This window comes from Teleopsis dalmanni, chromosome 1 (assembly GCF_002237135.1).
Source record: "Teleopsis dalmanni isolate 2A chromosome 1, ASM223713v2, whole genome shotgun sequence".
Lineage (NCBI taxonomy): Eukaryota > Metazoa > Arthropoda > Insecta > Diptera > Diopsidae > Teleopsis > Teleopsis dalmanni.
Window position 1 is genome coordinate 16,714,119 of NC_051846.1, and position 16,171 is coordinate 16,730,289.

Genomic DNA, 16,171 nt, shown 5'->3' on the forward strand with positions numbered 1-16,171 from the left:
TCTGCGCTCTTCTTGTAAATATATATTTATTTTTGGCATATATATAAAGCTGCTTAGAATAAATATCACTAAAATATATTATAGCCCTTTAAGGCTTTTGAAGAAAAGCTTTATATTAATTATAGTGATTTAGGATATATAAAAAATCATTTACATTTCTAACCAGAAATACATATACAATAAGGCACTCATAAAAGATACTTACATATCACATTTATAAATTTCACTAAATATAAACTATAAAATGATACATTAAATAAAATCCTAAGATATATAAATATTCGTTTACTTCGTTTACTCCTTACAAGATAAATATTCTTAATAATTGTACAGGTATGTCTATGTTTAATACTAAATTAGTTTAAAAATAATTGGTGGAATGTGCTAGAATATTTGCCATCCATTGTAATTAGTGGGCTTCATGATTAGTGAATGTAGCTATAATCTCCGAGAGTGAAGTGTAGGTGCCAATAACTAAGCCTAGCACACCTACAATGATCAGGACAAAGTTGCTCAAAAGTAACCAGATCTTTGACAGTCCTTCAGTGTAATACCAATGTGTACATATTTGTATTAAGGCTGGGAAAGCTAGGCCTAGAGCTGATAAGCAGAGTGCGCCAAACAGTGATATGAAGAGTTCCAAGTTAGGTATAGCAACAGCTAGTAGAACTGTTGGTAAAATAAGGATAGCAGATAATCCAATAAAAATACAAACAGGAATGTTGTTTATATTTACTTACAAGTAACAAGAACCAATAAAGTACGTACGGCGTATTCCCAAAATACTTTCTTACGTTGTGGTCCAAGTTTTCTAGCAACATAATCATTCCATGTTATATCGATTGCAACGTAGCAAGCCAACCCATGTGTGATGTAGATTGCAAATGCTAATAATCCTTTTACGCATTGAGCCAAACTAATCGAAATAAGAACAAACGAAAATACAGTTTAAATACAGAAATTATTCGACTTCAATACTCACATATCTTTTGCTGGCAAATTTAATGTTATTGAACCTTCAACATTACTGCCATAATTAAGATAACCAAAGAGGCCCATACCAACATATAAAAATACAATCAATATCATAGCGACATTTAAAACTCCGCAACTTCCACCAAATTTTTTTGGAGTTTTCATTTCATTTTCCAATGGTAAGATGACCCCAATTGCTTCCAACGCAAATAGTACTGTGCCAAAGAAAAGTGGAAAGCCATATGCGGTACCAAATGGATCCTTTCCCTCAGTTGTAACTGGTTCACGGAAAATGTAGTAGCATATAATTCCGAACGATATTATTGTAATAAAGTTGGCTAATGTGGAAAAAGGTGCCAAGTATTTAAGGTTTCGAACCTATTATGAACCAAAAAAATGACATTATCGTCTCAGTAGTCTCAGTAATCAGTTATTGACTCTAAGCTTACCCAGTTAATTAATATTAAAGGTATGAGTATTATAAGCATACATAGGCGTACATCGATAGGCGTTTCGAGATAATAATCCGCAATGGATTTAATATTCGATGCTACAAATACAACGTAAACACAACATGTACCCAATTGATAAATCAATAGAAATGTATTTACAATGTGTCCAATGTACGGTGACATGCTTTTAAAGAATGTAGGACCTTCACTTAAAGCATGTTCAGCCACTGCTGGATAATTCATACTGGGAACCTAAAATATAAATTTTCCAATTATTTACATAAATGAGTAAAATAGTTCTTTCGAAATTCATTAAATGAACTATATACTCACCTTTTTGCGTTTGCATAACTCTAATTCAGCTTTAACGAGTTGATGGATGCAATATGTGCAGATATAACCAATAACAATAGTTCCTGAAAAGGGCATAAATAACTAGATTACTGAAAATTTTGAACTGAAAACAGAAAGGTTAGTGATAATTAGAGTAATTTTTAAGTATTTATATACAAATACTTAGATGCTTAAAGAGCTATTGGCATTAATAACTTTTAAGTATGTGAATATCTGGTAAAAGATTTAAAACATATATTTTCATCGTGCCAGTTATGTTCATGCTCATAAACAGTCATTTTTTAAATTCCTTACTTCCTAGTTATATATGTTACGTTTTTGGGCGTACATACGAGTATTCACTTCATTTGAAATCTATTCGTTTGCGTACTAGTTTACAAGCTAATACGAGTACATATAAAACAATGCATAAGGGGCAGGTGAAATAAAATTTTATCGTTTCGCTATATTCGGTAGCACATATAGGAATGTACATATCGGGTTTGGTATTTCCGGATGTTTGTCTTGTTTTCAAATTGCTTGGAAATCTTTCATTTTTCTTTAAACAATTTTAATTATTTGTTTTAATTAAAGGAGTTATAATGAGTTATAATTTTTATAGCTACATATAATAAAATAAATGTCATTTATATAAATTACCTATTGATCCGGTAATATAACCAGCATTTTTGAAGGCATTTGGCATCGCAAGAATACCAGTGCCCAAGGAACCCTTTAGTAAATGAAACAGAGTTTCGGAATTCCTGGAAAAAAATTGTACAGAATTAATATTTAATATATTTAAATGATATACTTACGTTGTAGGATGTTCCACCTCCCTATGAGCATATGGATTATACTCCGGATCTTTAGTCACTACTGCTTTTCCACCCTTTTCTGTCAACTCTAATGAAAGTTTTTGTGGTGCTTTGTCAATGCAATCGTTAACGAATGCCGGATTTTGGTGTCCATTTTTACTCATCATATATTGTTTTTACACAAATATTTAAGATTTCCTAAAAACGAACTTTGAAATAGTTATTATTTTCAGGTGTAGATCATTTAAAAAAACACTTTTCTAAAAAATTTGAACCAAATTACATTAAAATTTTTATTAAAGACGCAACAGAGAACAGTACATAATTCATAGAGAGTAACGAATACATGTGAGTGTATTTGGCACGTCGCAACGATTGTATGACGTAGATCACACAATGTTTGTGATGAATGCTATCAATACGCTCTTGTGACTATCACTGCCATTGAAATGCTAGTGTTGCTGTAATGAATTGTGATTTTTTAATTGTTGGCACACATTTGTCACCGCGAGACTTGATCATGTACCAAGGGGAAGAGATTTATCTAGTACATATTCGTATCCATATATCATAATCACTTAAAATAGATTATCACACATTGGAAATTGTATATTTTTAAATAAAGACGACAGTGTCAAGTTCAACAAATTGTTTAATTCTAAGATTTTCTACTGTTTATTTAGTTTTTAATCTTAGAAGTGCATCAACGAACTGGTGATGGCAGCGGTGATGGGATCTAGTATTTTGAAAACGTGATGAAATTTTAAATCACATTTTAAGAAAAATTCGCGATGAGATTTTTTTAAATTTTCTCTTTAAATAATGTGAAATTTGTATTTCTAAATTAAAAATAATCAAAATAAATTTTGTGTAAGACAAAGTCATTAATTTTTATTTCCTGAAATTCTTTTTACATATGTTTCAATCTAAAATACTGCAATAAGTATTTGTGAGATAAAAATGGAAATAACAGGTTTATTTAATAGACTACACGATTAGATTTTTATTTTTTACTATTTTCTTACATTATATTTAATTAATTATAACAAAAATTAACATATTTATTTCTAAACAAAATCATCAACATCATTCATTGAAGCAATTAAGTCTTACTTTCGAGATGTTCAATTGTACATGAATTATTCTATTATATCGAATTTTACAATAATTGCGAATAAGCTTTTTCACTTCGCTCACACTCGCAGTTACTGCTTAATTTAGATCAAATAAATAAGTTAAACAACTAAAAACAGTGCTAACTAACAGCACAAAACAAAATGCGAAAATAAAACGTGCCATTTAACAGCATTTAAAAACCGAAAAAATGATTTCAAAAACAATTTCTGAAGAAATGTTGTCAATTTGAATATGGTAGCACTCAATAACTTTGTCGTTTATCATGGCCAAGGGATTTTTTAACGATTCACAAAAGCTTAGCCCGAATCAATTTATATAAATTATGGAAACTTGTTTCTAGAGATCCAGTGTTTGCATTCACGAGTATTGAATGATTGAATAATCTCGCACATTTACTTTTTGGACGTCAAAAGACAATCAACAGTGTGTACAGCATAAGTAAAACTATAGTCACCGTTAACATTAACCTAAACAAATTGATCCGATATCGTTCACAAAAACCTTCGTTGACATTCAATTAATGGAAGAATTTGAACAGACGATCATCGTTAGCGTCGCATTTAATATAACAGTTCTAATGGTCATCTATCAGCAACTGACAAACCCCGAAATACGAACTGCTTTTTCAAAATAAAAAAAGGAGAAGTGTCACAACCAATGACGATCCATATCAAGACATGTTGAACAAGTTCTTGTTTCCAAAACTGAGTTGACATGGGCCGGTAGTCGTTTGGTACCAACAGCGTGGTGTCAAATGCGATATTCTTAGAGTAACGCAATGAATTTTTAAATAAAAAGTTTTTACGCATAGTCTAAAGAAACATAGATGTCATGTGTTTTAGTATCGCTAGACTACTTTCAGTGCAAGTTTTCAAAATTGTTGATATATTCTATTGATCAACAACGATCTTTTATTGATCGGTCAAGCTAGCATCAGTTTTAGTCTGGCCTCTAACGATAAAAAAGCGATGAAAAATTGAGTACTACAGTTTCTTTCATATAAGTCTTACACACTAAATTATTTTTCATCAATCTATTAGTCACAATAATGTCAAAAAATATGTGCCAAATAATACAAAATTGACTCATTCAATTTCTTTGATTGCCTCAATTGAATTTACTATTAAAAAATTCTCCTACTTATTAAATACACTTTATATATTGTCTTAAAAGGTAAAAGCGATTTGTTTATTATTTAAATCATTGTTTTGTTGAGCTGATCTGAAAAGTACTTCACTTTATATTGTTCTGACTAAGTTCCCGTTTTGAAATACCAATACCTTTGTTCCAAAGAGACTTAGAATCATTCCATTTTCAAAAAATGTTTCTAATGATTGAAATCTGAGATTGGCTATTGAAGTCGATTCGATTTTGATTTTAGCGGAACAGTTCTGTTTTTCTATGTTACCCTATAGTCATATAGGGTAACAGCTAAGAATACACAGAGTTCAGACATCGTTAATCGTTAACACAGGCAATAGGCACGGAATGGCTTTAAATAAGGGATACAAGGGCAGTGAGAATCAGTTACTAAATAACTTAATGTAAATTCCTATATCCCAGGACTCATTCATGAAATTTTTCAATAATTAGCAGGGAACAAAAAGAAAAAAAAAAGGGCCGTTAGGATGCATTAGGATGATGATTCTTATATGTAATTGTCCCGTTATAAGGCTATACATCTTGGCACCTAAGTTATGATTTAAGGAAATTATTAGCTTCTGAATATGTGTATTTCAAATTATTAGCTTTTGTATATCTTGTATTAAGGTCAAGTAATTAACAATGTTTTTATGTTTCGAATTGAATTCAGATTTTATTTCCTGAGAATAATGAAATTAAAACAAATATCTCCAATATTTGATTAATTTTTTAATAAATTTATTTTCTCATTTAATGCGGTTCCTAATTATAAAATTCATTCACTCACAAGATGTTAAAATAACAAGATGCTAAGATTGACGAACTTTATTATTTTTTATTTTTAAAGATAATGCGAAATATTTGTAAGCCGTCAGACACTCAATCGGTTGATTTTGGGTCAATATTTTTTGGCAAAACTTATTATGCAAAATTGGAAACGTTGGCTTGAACAAGATGATGAATTATTTAGCCAGAGGCAAATGCTTCTGACTGAAAAAAACATGTAGCTCTAATCAGGTTCAAGATGATGTCAAGATACAAAACTTTCTTTAAAGAATAGAAAGTTGAGATATTTTATAGACACAGTATATAATTTTTGAATAAGCTTTTTTTTTTTTTAACATAGTTTGCATAATACATCTTTAAATTTACAAAGCTTCAAATATGTTGTATAACTTATTCTTGTACATATTTTAGTACATAATTTTTGAAGTTAAATAATTTAAAATTGAAAATTTCATTTCAAATTAACAAATCTGTTTTGTAAGTGTGAGCATTTTGTATACAATATATGACATAACAGCGAAACGGACTTTAATTGCTATTATAAAATTTACAAAGTACCTTACAACATTTTATCAATAAAATATATATACTTATATATATATATGTATATATTTATTTACTAATTTTTTACGTAAGAGGTATATTGTGAATGTTTGCGGACCGATTTTGTTGACATTTTTTTAATTTATTGTAAAAGATGAAAGAATTATAGCTGGATATAGCTGGAAAAACGATTTAGAAAGGATCGAAAGTTAAATAGTTTAATTGTATAATAAAACTCATTATAAAAGATGTAAGCAACGCAATTAACAATTAGAAATCGGTAAAAATTAATTTTTTTTTTTTTGTGATGAGGAGGTGAAATGCTCTATGCATCGTCAGACCGATCATCGTTGGAATGGTATGCCCAACTCCCGGACATGAATATGTAGTACACGAACTAAAACACCCTCTTTTCGGAAAGACTTGTTTCCTCCTTGAAATCGATTTCGCATTACTTCGAGGAGGGTCTCCTTTATGTTAGTTTTTTAAGCCATGTGCTTCTTATTAGTCTAGCTGTCCACCTTTCTAGACTGCAATTGCTCCATCTTTCTTATCACATTTCAATTATTTGCTTTTGATCTTCTCTTTTTATTTGTTGAGTGTAATATTCGTTCATTTCCTTGTTGTATACTCTTTAGCGCTTCTTTGTTTGAAGATGAATAGGAATTACACCTGCTATTATAAAAACTGCTTCCGCCGAGACATTGCGATACGCGGATGTGATATGTAAAGCCACCCTTCTATGCACCACTATTATTTCTTTTCTGTCTTTTTCGGCGTCTAATGTGTTAGCCCACACTCCGCTACCATATTGAAGATGATATTTTTGATGATTTCAAATCAAAATAAATCATCAAATTCATTTATTAAATCCAAATAATATGAAGAAGCAAAAATTCATCGTTGCATTGTCTCACTCAGTATATTATGGATTATATAGAAACATAATAAGCAAAAGTAAGAAGCTATTGTTCTTGGTTCATTTTGTAGTACCAGATTAGTCAAGAAGTTACTCTTTGAGCATGTAAGATCAACAATGGACGCAATGCTCCGCTCCGTTGAGAGCTGGTACCCTGTTTGTTTCTATTCTACTTTTTGAGAATGTTAAATGTAGAAAAATTGAGTATAAAATATTTATTTATTAAAAGTGTTACTGTTAGCTAATTTATTAAGGTATTCGAAATTTGCAGTTGTGAAATGATCCATATTTAAACAACTATAAAAGTATATCGTCTTATTATTAGTCTAGATAGGTAATATTATTTATATAATTCATTAGAAAACATTATATATGAATTTTATTTCTGATTTTAAGCAATATTTTAAATCCCTGCTCTTGCAAGGGAAGAAAAAAAAAGTCGGGGAATCATGTCTAAGGTAAAAGTGTTCATTTATCCATTTGTAGCAATTTAAATGAAAACCTAAATTCCTATCTCCTAAAATCAAAATTTATTTGTTAACCTTTTAAAACCAAACTTTTTACTTTAACCCGTTATTGTCATGAGAAAAACAGGATGCAGATTTGATATCATACATACATATAAATATACCGACGTCATTAATTTTATCTCTGCTAATAGTATTATCTATCAACAAATCTGAAACAAAATTATGTTTGTTTAGCAATTAATTTCTATATATTATTTTTAATCTTTTATTGATATATATTATTAATAATATATAAAAAATATCTAAAATATTTATTAAATAAATATTTCTAAAATGAAATTGTGAACAAGTCTTAAATTACATTTTTGTCTCAAATTTAATAATAAAAATTTATTATATTTTGTATATAATAGGTTTTATATATGATATATTTTATTTCTACATCAATTATTTTAGTTGTCAAAAAATTGAAAGTTAAATAATTTCGTTGTGACCTAAAAGCTTGGATACCGCCTGATGGTGGCAAAGTCATTGAACTTCGTACGGTCATTAAATGTTGCAAGGAAAACGACTTTTCCAGTGTTACTAGTTACTATAAATTTATGCAGTAGAACACACCTATTAGATAAATAGAATTTGAATTTATGTAGAGTTTAGTATGATAATTTGAAGGTCAGAAACTGATCTCGTGCAATAGCAGTTCAAGTCAAATTGAGTACGAAATCCGCTTTTTCCGAATTTTAAATTTTAATAAACGCACGTCACGTGTGATGTGCAGTAATTTCAAATGAAAGTTGGTCTATTTTTATATAAAGTAATGACGAATAAATAAAAACTTTGTTTTCTATTCTCAATTATAACTGTAAAGTAATTAAAGTATTCATAATTACAAGTTGCCAAAATTGCTTATTATAAATTCAAGTTTTTTAAATTTATCTTCAAGAAACTCAGAATTTGGAATATTAATTTCACATATTATTAATAACAGAATATTTATAATTAATTCATAAAATATTAATTATTTCAGATTCGAAACGAGTTTATTTATATAAAAATATTCGTATAACTAACTAACGAGCGTCATAATATTTAGACTCTAGAAAGATTTACAATATTTCAGAAATCAAGATTTCATATAATAGGTTTCGTTTTTTTATGTTAACCTTTAGTCTCTAAAGAGGAAACTTGATCTTAATCAAGTCGCTGAGTGCTATAATGTGGTCAGGTGTATCAAGAGAAATAAAGGAATATTGACTTTTTTAATATTGATAAATAGATTTTGTTTAAAATTAAACGATATATAAAAATAGAAAAATTTAAAACTAATTATATATTTATATATGCATAGAATTATTTCACATGTAAGATAAATATTCAAAGATAAACGCTTTAGTGTTTCTAGATCTGAAGTGGGCATTTCATAAAGCTTGTATAGTAGATCTATTGTATAAAATGAACCAAAAATTTTCTTTCATTCAAATGTTATATCAAAACCTTTCTTTTTCTTGCCTCTAACAACACAAATCCAGTATGTGTGATTTAACGCAAAACCCAAATACAACCCTGTGTTTTAATTGTGATAAATTTAGTATAAGCGTCATGTTACGCTTACCTTAATACGATTAAATTTGTTGTTACTTTTAATTTAGGTTAGAAAATTAAAGTATTTGATTTGACTGTTGCAAGAATTTTATTCTGCTTACTATATTCATATTATTATGGTACATGATATTTATTATAATAAACACTTTTGCTGCAACGTATTATTGGTTTTAAAATTTATTTTTAATTCGGTAATAAGTTTCTTTTAATATTCTGACCGTTTCTGAGAAAAATTTCTTTGTAAATTAATAAATAAATAAATAGAAATTAATTATTTTTTTTTAATTTTTAAAGTCAATATTTTGATTTATTAGTTTATTCATAAAATCAAACAAAGCCGGAAATAGATTAAAGTGTTGTTAATAGCAATAAAGTAGATCATCTGCCTAACTGGTACGAAGAAGAAGAAGCAGAAGAAGAACCGCCATTGAATTCACGAGCATTCAATGAATTGTGCTTCTCATTCAAAGTCATTGTCAAGTTGTTTCAAATGTTTTAAATGTTTTGTTTTTGTTTGTTTTGATTTGTTGGTGTTTTATTTGGATTTTGTTTTAATTAAATATGTAAACATTTAAGACGTCAATAAAATATTTAAAATCTTCATGTTAATTCGTTTTAAATCTAATAAATGATTTCAATAAAAGCCATTTTACAAAGAAGTGTCGCTTCTTGTTTGTTTTAAAAATTCTACAGTTTTAGGGGTTCATAGCATTTTGGCATTTTGGCATTTTGGCATCTCAAATTTAATAATAAAACACTTAGCTTTTTGTTTTAATTATAAAGTTAAATAAAAAACCAAACCCTATACATGTTAATTAGAATTATGGTTCTTTTCTAACACATACTAATCGCCTTGTTGGCAATGTTTTTATGTTTAATATTATAATTATAATAAGATACTTAGAGTATCTTTTAATTAATATCTTTTTTGGTGAAATAAAATTTGAACAAAACAAAATGCCACAAAAAATAAATGCTAATTATTTTACGTTCTAAAACAAACAACACTAATTTAAGAATTAAGACTAACAATTTCACATAAATTAATTAATTAGCATAGGAAAAAGCCGAATACATTTAGTGGATTTTTAAAATTAAAAATAAATTAATATGGAATATTTTGTATTAGTTCACAAATTAATTTTTGCTACTTATATTAAAATTCATTAGATCTTTTAATAAATGGTGAAGAATTGATTTCCATGGTTATATGTTTTACAAATTAACTTAATTTTTGTCTATTAAATTGGATGATCCAGTATTTGGCAATAAAAAAGTTATTAATAGTTTTGGAAAGGCAATTCATTGCTTTAACAAAACAATACATATAAAATGCCTTGGTGACGCCATTTAAAAGTTGGTTAACAGCATCATATGCAAGCGGATTTTTGAAGATAAACAAGATAGCTTTAGAGTAAGAGGATGTCTACGTGGAGTAGTAGAGGTATTTAGAACCCCCTTAGAACATCGATATTATAAAATCAAGACAATTGACAAGATCATTGATATTGGGAAAATGCTGGGAAAGATACTCTGACATACATCATATTGCTTTAACTAAGAATAACGAAGAGTAATGTCAAAAATGACTTTCCTGATTTAATTTTGTTGTTTACTCATGATTTACTTATTGAATCTACTTTCATAAAATTAGAGGCTAACCATAAATCAAGTCTTCTGTTTATATATGCTTTATAAATGGTACATGGGATACACATAAGTATGTTGTTAAAAACATAAGCGTGTCTGGAACGAGAAAGAAGAACCAATTGCTTCATATGAAATCAGAAGAACAAATAGAAAACATCATACCCATAAACCAATTTATATATCCTAAAAGTTTTGTTCAATATCTATTATTCTAATTTTTAAAAACAAAAATAAGTCTCAATATTACAACCCATTTGTTTTAGCTGCACAATATTTTCTGATTCCTACATACATGACCTAATCTTCGCTATACTCCATCAAACCGTCTGATACCCCCTAAACTACGATTACGGTTTCAATTTATTTGCAATAAGTACTTCTGTGCGAGTACTACTGCCATCATTGAGATAATAGGGCTGTAACTTTGAGTAACACTGTGTATACACAAGTGCGCTCCACCAACAAATTTCCGTATAAATTTTACTTGTCGTTTACTGGAGTTTTACTACGAGTAACTCGTGGAACAAACCTAATATATCAGAACTTGAGAAGAATATAGTAACTTATAATATATTTAAATAGTACCCATTCCTACATATTACTATGTAATAATAAGCCCATTCCTGATATTTTGTTTTCGTGCTATCACTTTTGTAATTCAAATACATTCCAAATATATTATTAAATTGAATAATCATTGATCTGTAACGTAATCATTCAACGCTTGAATAAAACTCAGCACTACATTTTGAAGCTGGCAACTCTGACATTTTACAAAAACTTAAATTTGCTTAATTATTGAGTTAATTACTTTTAAAAAGTTTAGCATAGTTGCTTAATACGCAATCGATTTTCACAAATATATCAACCTTTTTTTATAAATAACGTAATTTGAAGAGATTAAGCTGTTGTGCATAATTTTTAGTTATTCAGAAATCAGCTACCTGTATAAACAAGTATTATCTCTTGGGGATTATTGGTACTTAATTATTCTTTATTTATAATTGAAGAAATCAAAAAGTGATAATTTTTTGATATATGTTAGATGATGTGTCTGAATTGTGGAAATTGAAATCTTTACTTATACTGTAATTGGGTAGTTCACACAGTTTTAGAATAGAAAGACATTTTGCAGGGCGTAATTATAATTATGTTAATATTGTAGAGAAAATAATATACTAAGTGATTATATCATTTAAACTAAACTAAAGTACAGAACTATAAAGCTTATTACCATAAGCAAACATATCACTATATCCTTAGAGTATATATAACCAGACAGGCGAATCTTGAAAACTGAAGTTGTAAGAAATATATGTAGGACAGATGTAGGGTACTATGAATATGGGTTCTAATCTTGAAGACTTATGAGTTTTGTAATGTTAAAAATGTTTAAAAATGTATATTAAAATTTAAATTTATATTTTTTTCATTATTTTTAAAATAAAAATGAATTGATTAAAGCCCCCTTCAAACTTCGGGTAAACATAATGTCATTTTATCTGGTAAGTTTCAGTCACCTGCTAGAAATGTTATAAATATTTTTGCACGTTTTAACACGTTTTGAATTAATGGCACAATGTGAAAGTATGTTTTTTTGTTCTAAAACTATAATTGTGTGCAAAAATGCAGTTATCTTTTTTAATGAATAAAGCTGAAATCTAAAGTTTCATTGAAATACTAAAATGAAATACTATACCTAAAATGTTTCAAAAAATGTTTTAAATAAATAATTGTGACATTATTAAAACTTAAAACGAAGTCCTCTCTTAATTATTCATATATTTATTTTATTATTTTATATTTATTTGTACTTTTCGTTTTCTATAAAATAGTATTTTCCGATCACCTCTTATCCGAAATTTTCATACTCTTGAGAAAACACTGGAAACTAACTCATAGTCCTCATACTGTGATTACTTTGTCCTGAATACAAAGCATTGAATTTGCAGTGTGTGGATCTTCATTAACGATTTGAAATGGTTTCAAATTCTGTTAGAATCTAAGAATCTCTAGAACCACTGCAATAACGTAACCTAAACTAATACCAACCCCTGAAGCATGTATTAACATTCAGTATCATCTTTTCGATTTGATTTGTATCTTTTTGATAATTAAGCTTGATACGGAATGTAGACTTTATATTTGATCAGCAGTTTATTTTTATTCACCTCCAATCGCTATTCAAAAATAAAAATTCCAATCTAAGAATAGGAAGCTATAATGTAACCAATTAATTCGACTGTCACTTCTATATACTATTCGCTAGCTAGAAATTGCACAAAGCCAAGCTCTGAGAAGTCTTTTTAAGGTGCTATGGTACATTAAGATGAATGTCAGGGACCTCCAGAAAGATAGAGTCCTTTAATTATTTATGAAAACTGACAGGCTTACCAACACCGCGTTATCGATTCTCAGAATGGTTACAGGCTCCTCGGGGAGATATGCAGATCTGAGGTCAATTATTGCTTGTTCTGATGAAGTGATAAACAATAATCTAGCCAAGGCGTAGAGAGGGGCTATGTAGAAACCTCGCAGTTAATAGAGAGTAAAAGTCCTCAAGTGTACTGACTCCATTAGACTCAACATAAATTATATTATATTTATATCAGTTTATATTTAAAATAAATTAATGTTTATACTTCGTTATCATTTCCAACAAATAGTTTGGAAGAACAAAACATATTATATTGTAAAAACTTGTAGTAAAAGTAAAGAAAATAGAGAAAATTAATTATAGAATAGAATATCGACAGAAGTTTCTTCGAAAAAAATGAATTTTGACAGTCTATCGAGCACCTGAATATCATTTTTTGGAAGATTGCTTACTAATGAAAGTGTTAAACTCCTGTCAAAGTTTTGCTCTCTTTGCCGAGAGCAAGATCAATAAATTATACAAAATGTAATTAGAAATCTTTTCATTTTTTGGGTAGGAAAATATAAGATTTCTTCCCTGTTATAGTTATATTAGTGCAGATGTCTATTAAGGCATTTAAGTATAGTAACATAATAGAGAACTACAGAGAATTAGGCTGTCAATAGAACAAAGTACTACGTCTTTGACATTGTATTATATCACTTGTCGGGTAGGAAAATATAAGATTTCTTCTCTGTTATAGTTATATTGCTGCAGATGTCTATTAATGCATTCAATTATAGTAACACAATAGAGAACTATAGAGAATTAGTCTACCAATAGAACAAAGTACTATGTCTATACTATATAACTCTGATGCTATAAATTTATTGCAGTTGATTGTTTCAAATATTTATAAATTATTTTGAATCAAATCAGAAAACCAGAAAATTAAAAATTATAAGTCACTGAATGTTTTTATTTTTGTTGCTGCTTGAAAGTAATTAACTTTGAACTACTTATTTTATCGAACGTGAACTAAAATATTTGCTTCGAGAACCAATTAGTATGCATCTGGATGAGGTTCTTTCTATGTGGGTATGACGAGAAACGCGTGCACATTTTCTTTATTGTTTTTGTAGCTGAACTATTGCCAACTGCAGTGAAATGCGTCAGATACTTTTCTCTTAATGGACTCTAGCCAAGTTACTAGAAAACATTTACTTCAAAGCATTTGGTTAAAAAGGTTTAAAATTGAAATTGGAAATTGGAAAACAGGTAACAATTGGTTCCTTTTTGCTTCGCAGTAGTAGATGGGTTATGCTACATAATATCGCTGGTTTCTAAGTATAAATGAGTGTTACATTTTTCTGATGTTTTGTCCATTTATTTGCAATGACTAAATTTATTTTTCTTTGTGAAGTTGAACAATTGTTTTTGTGGCAAAGGCATTGCAGTGCCAGTTACAAGCTCAAAACAAGCGCAATCCGCTTTGGTTCGTTATTTATTATTGCCTCAAACATTTTAGAACGTATCGTTCACTCGCAATGCAAATTTTTTTGAACATTTTTTTTCTGTTGAACTAATTCAGATATAAATATATTTCAATTAACTAAATCTTTTATGCTTGTCTATTTCAAATAAAAATAAATTTTTGTGTTTTTCTGTTCTGTCTAGTCAAATAAGTATCAGTATTTGGCATTTATGTATGTGAGTGTATACATCCGTTTCCGGCGCAGAAATCTGCTTCAAAGATTCACACAGATTCACAAAAATTCAACTTTCAAGCCTTTCAAGCCTTTCAACATTGAAAAAAAAATTAATTTCAAAATTTTTATTGTTATAATTTTTTTCCTTAAATGCAATTTCATACCAGTTAAAAGCGGTTGCAAAATTTTGCCAAATCAAGTTTATCCGTTTTGAACTGATTATATCCGATTCAGTTGAAGCCACTCGACTTAAAACACTGCTGAGCACGAACTGAAGTTCAAAACAAAAATTGTTATTAACTTTTGTTTATAATTAATTTTGTTTATTTCTTAACGACGAGCGATTTGTGTTCAACGTTTTGCTAACACAAAGAAAAACGTTATGTGCGAACAGAAATTTATGAAAAATAATTACAGATACACTTTCTCAGATACAAATATACACACTGTAATGTTTGAAATATTTTTATTTTTTCACTTCAGACACTTTTTTGGCAATGCTAGGTATTCTTTCTTTGAATATTTCTTCTTCTGAGTAATCAAAAATTTTGCACAAATTTCAACAATCGTGCGTTGAATTGGTGAGTCTGTCGCTGTTGTCTGTTGTATGGTCTGTCGACTTGTAAGGGTCTTCCGGATTCTTCTGCCTTTAGCTTAAAACCGTTTGAACTGATCGTGTTGGCCGCGCGTTAACGACTAAATCCAAACGCCATGAACTCGCTTAGTTTTAAGCATTAAAACGCAAACCGCACAAAACTCACTGCTAAAGAATCAAAACGCTGTCAGTGCTCGTAGATACTCTGATTTCTGATTTCTGATTTTCTGATATTCTGATATTGTGATTTTCTGCACTGGTGTGAGTGTGCAGTTGAAAGCTAGTTGAAAGCTACACTGTGCTGTGCTGTGCTGTGCTATGCTGTACTGTGCTGTGCTATGCTTTAGCTAGAATTGAATGAGTCGAATTGAATCAAAATGTGAGAAAGATCGTTCAGCTATCGTTCAGAGATCACAGCATTTCAATGTAATTTTTGCTTAAAATTAATTATATTAAATTGTATCAAATGTAATAAGAGGAAAGAGAAGAAGAAACACAAAAGCTAGCAATTTTAGTGATTTTTTTTATTTATATTTTGTGCTGTATATATGGCGAATTTTGAATTTTGTGTTTTTAAAGTTCATAATTAATAATAAGATACAATTATTTAAATTGGCGTGATACCATATAATATATTATGACGTAAAGTTATAGAGTTTCTTAATTTTCAAGTTTTTATTTAT

The 16,171-nt window shown here is 28.8% G+C and overlaps 1 protein-coding gene across 2 annotated transcripts; it reads right to left on the reverse strand.

Moving 5' to 3' along the window:
• Positions 1–33: 33 nt before the first annotated feature.
• LOC119666311 (proton-coupled amino acid transporter-like protein CG1139) lies at positions 34–15,684 on the reverse strand. 2 transcript variants are annotated; one of them, XM_038075592.1, is made up of 8 exons: positions 15,058–15,684; positions 2,579–2,776; positions 2,421–2,524; positions 1,761–1,843; positions 1,425–1,679; positions 983–1,353; positions 741–916; positions 34–669 (listed from the first exon to the last, which is right to left on the reverse strand). In XM_038075592.1, exons 2-8 carry the CDS (start codon positions 2,743–2,745, stop codon positions 410–412), a joined length of 1,416 nt encoding a protein of 471 aa, XP_037931520.1. In that variant the 5' UTR covers positions 2,746–2,776; positions 15,058–15,684; the 3' UTR covers positions 34–409. The 2 variants fall into 2 exon arrangements, with proteins under 2 accessions (XP_037931520.1, XP_037931521.1); XM_038075593.1 differs by having other exon boundaries at positions 2,579–2,787.
• Positions 15,685–16,171: the final 487 nt, after the last annotated feature.

Bases quoted from the DNA above. Each gene is read 5' to 3' on its own strand.
- LOC119666311 (XM_038075592.1), bottom strand. From the start codon at position 2,745: ATGATGAGTAAAAATGGACACCAAAATCCGGCATTCGTTAACGATTGC. The intron at 2,525-2,578 runs GTAAGTATATCA...ATTTTTTTCCAG, and splicing joins GAGGTGGAACATCCTACAAC to GAATTCCGAAACTCTGTTTC. The intron at 1,680-1,760 runs GTGAGTATATAG...TTTATATTTTAG, and splicing joins AGTTATGCAAACGCAAAAAG to GTTCCCAGTATGAATTATCC.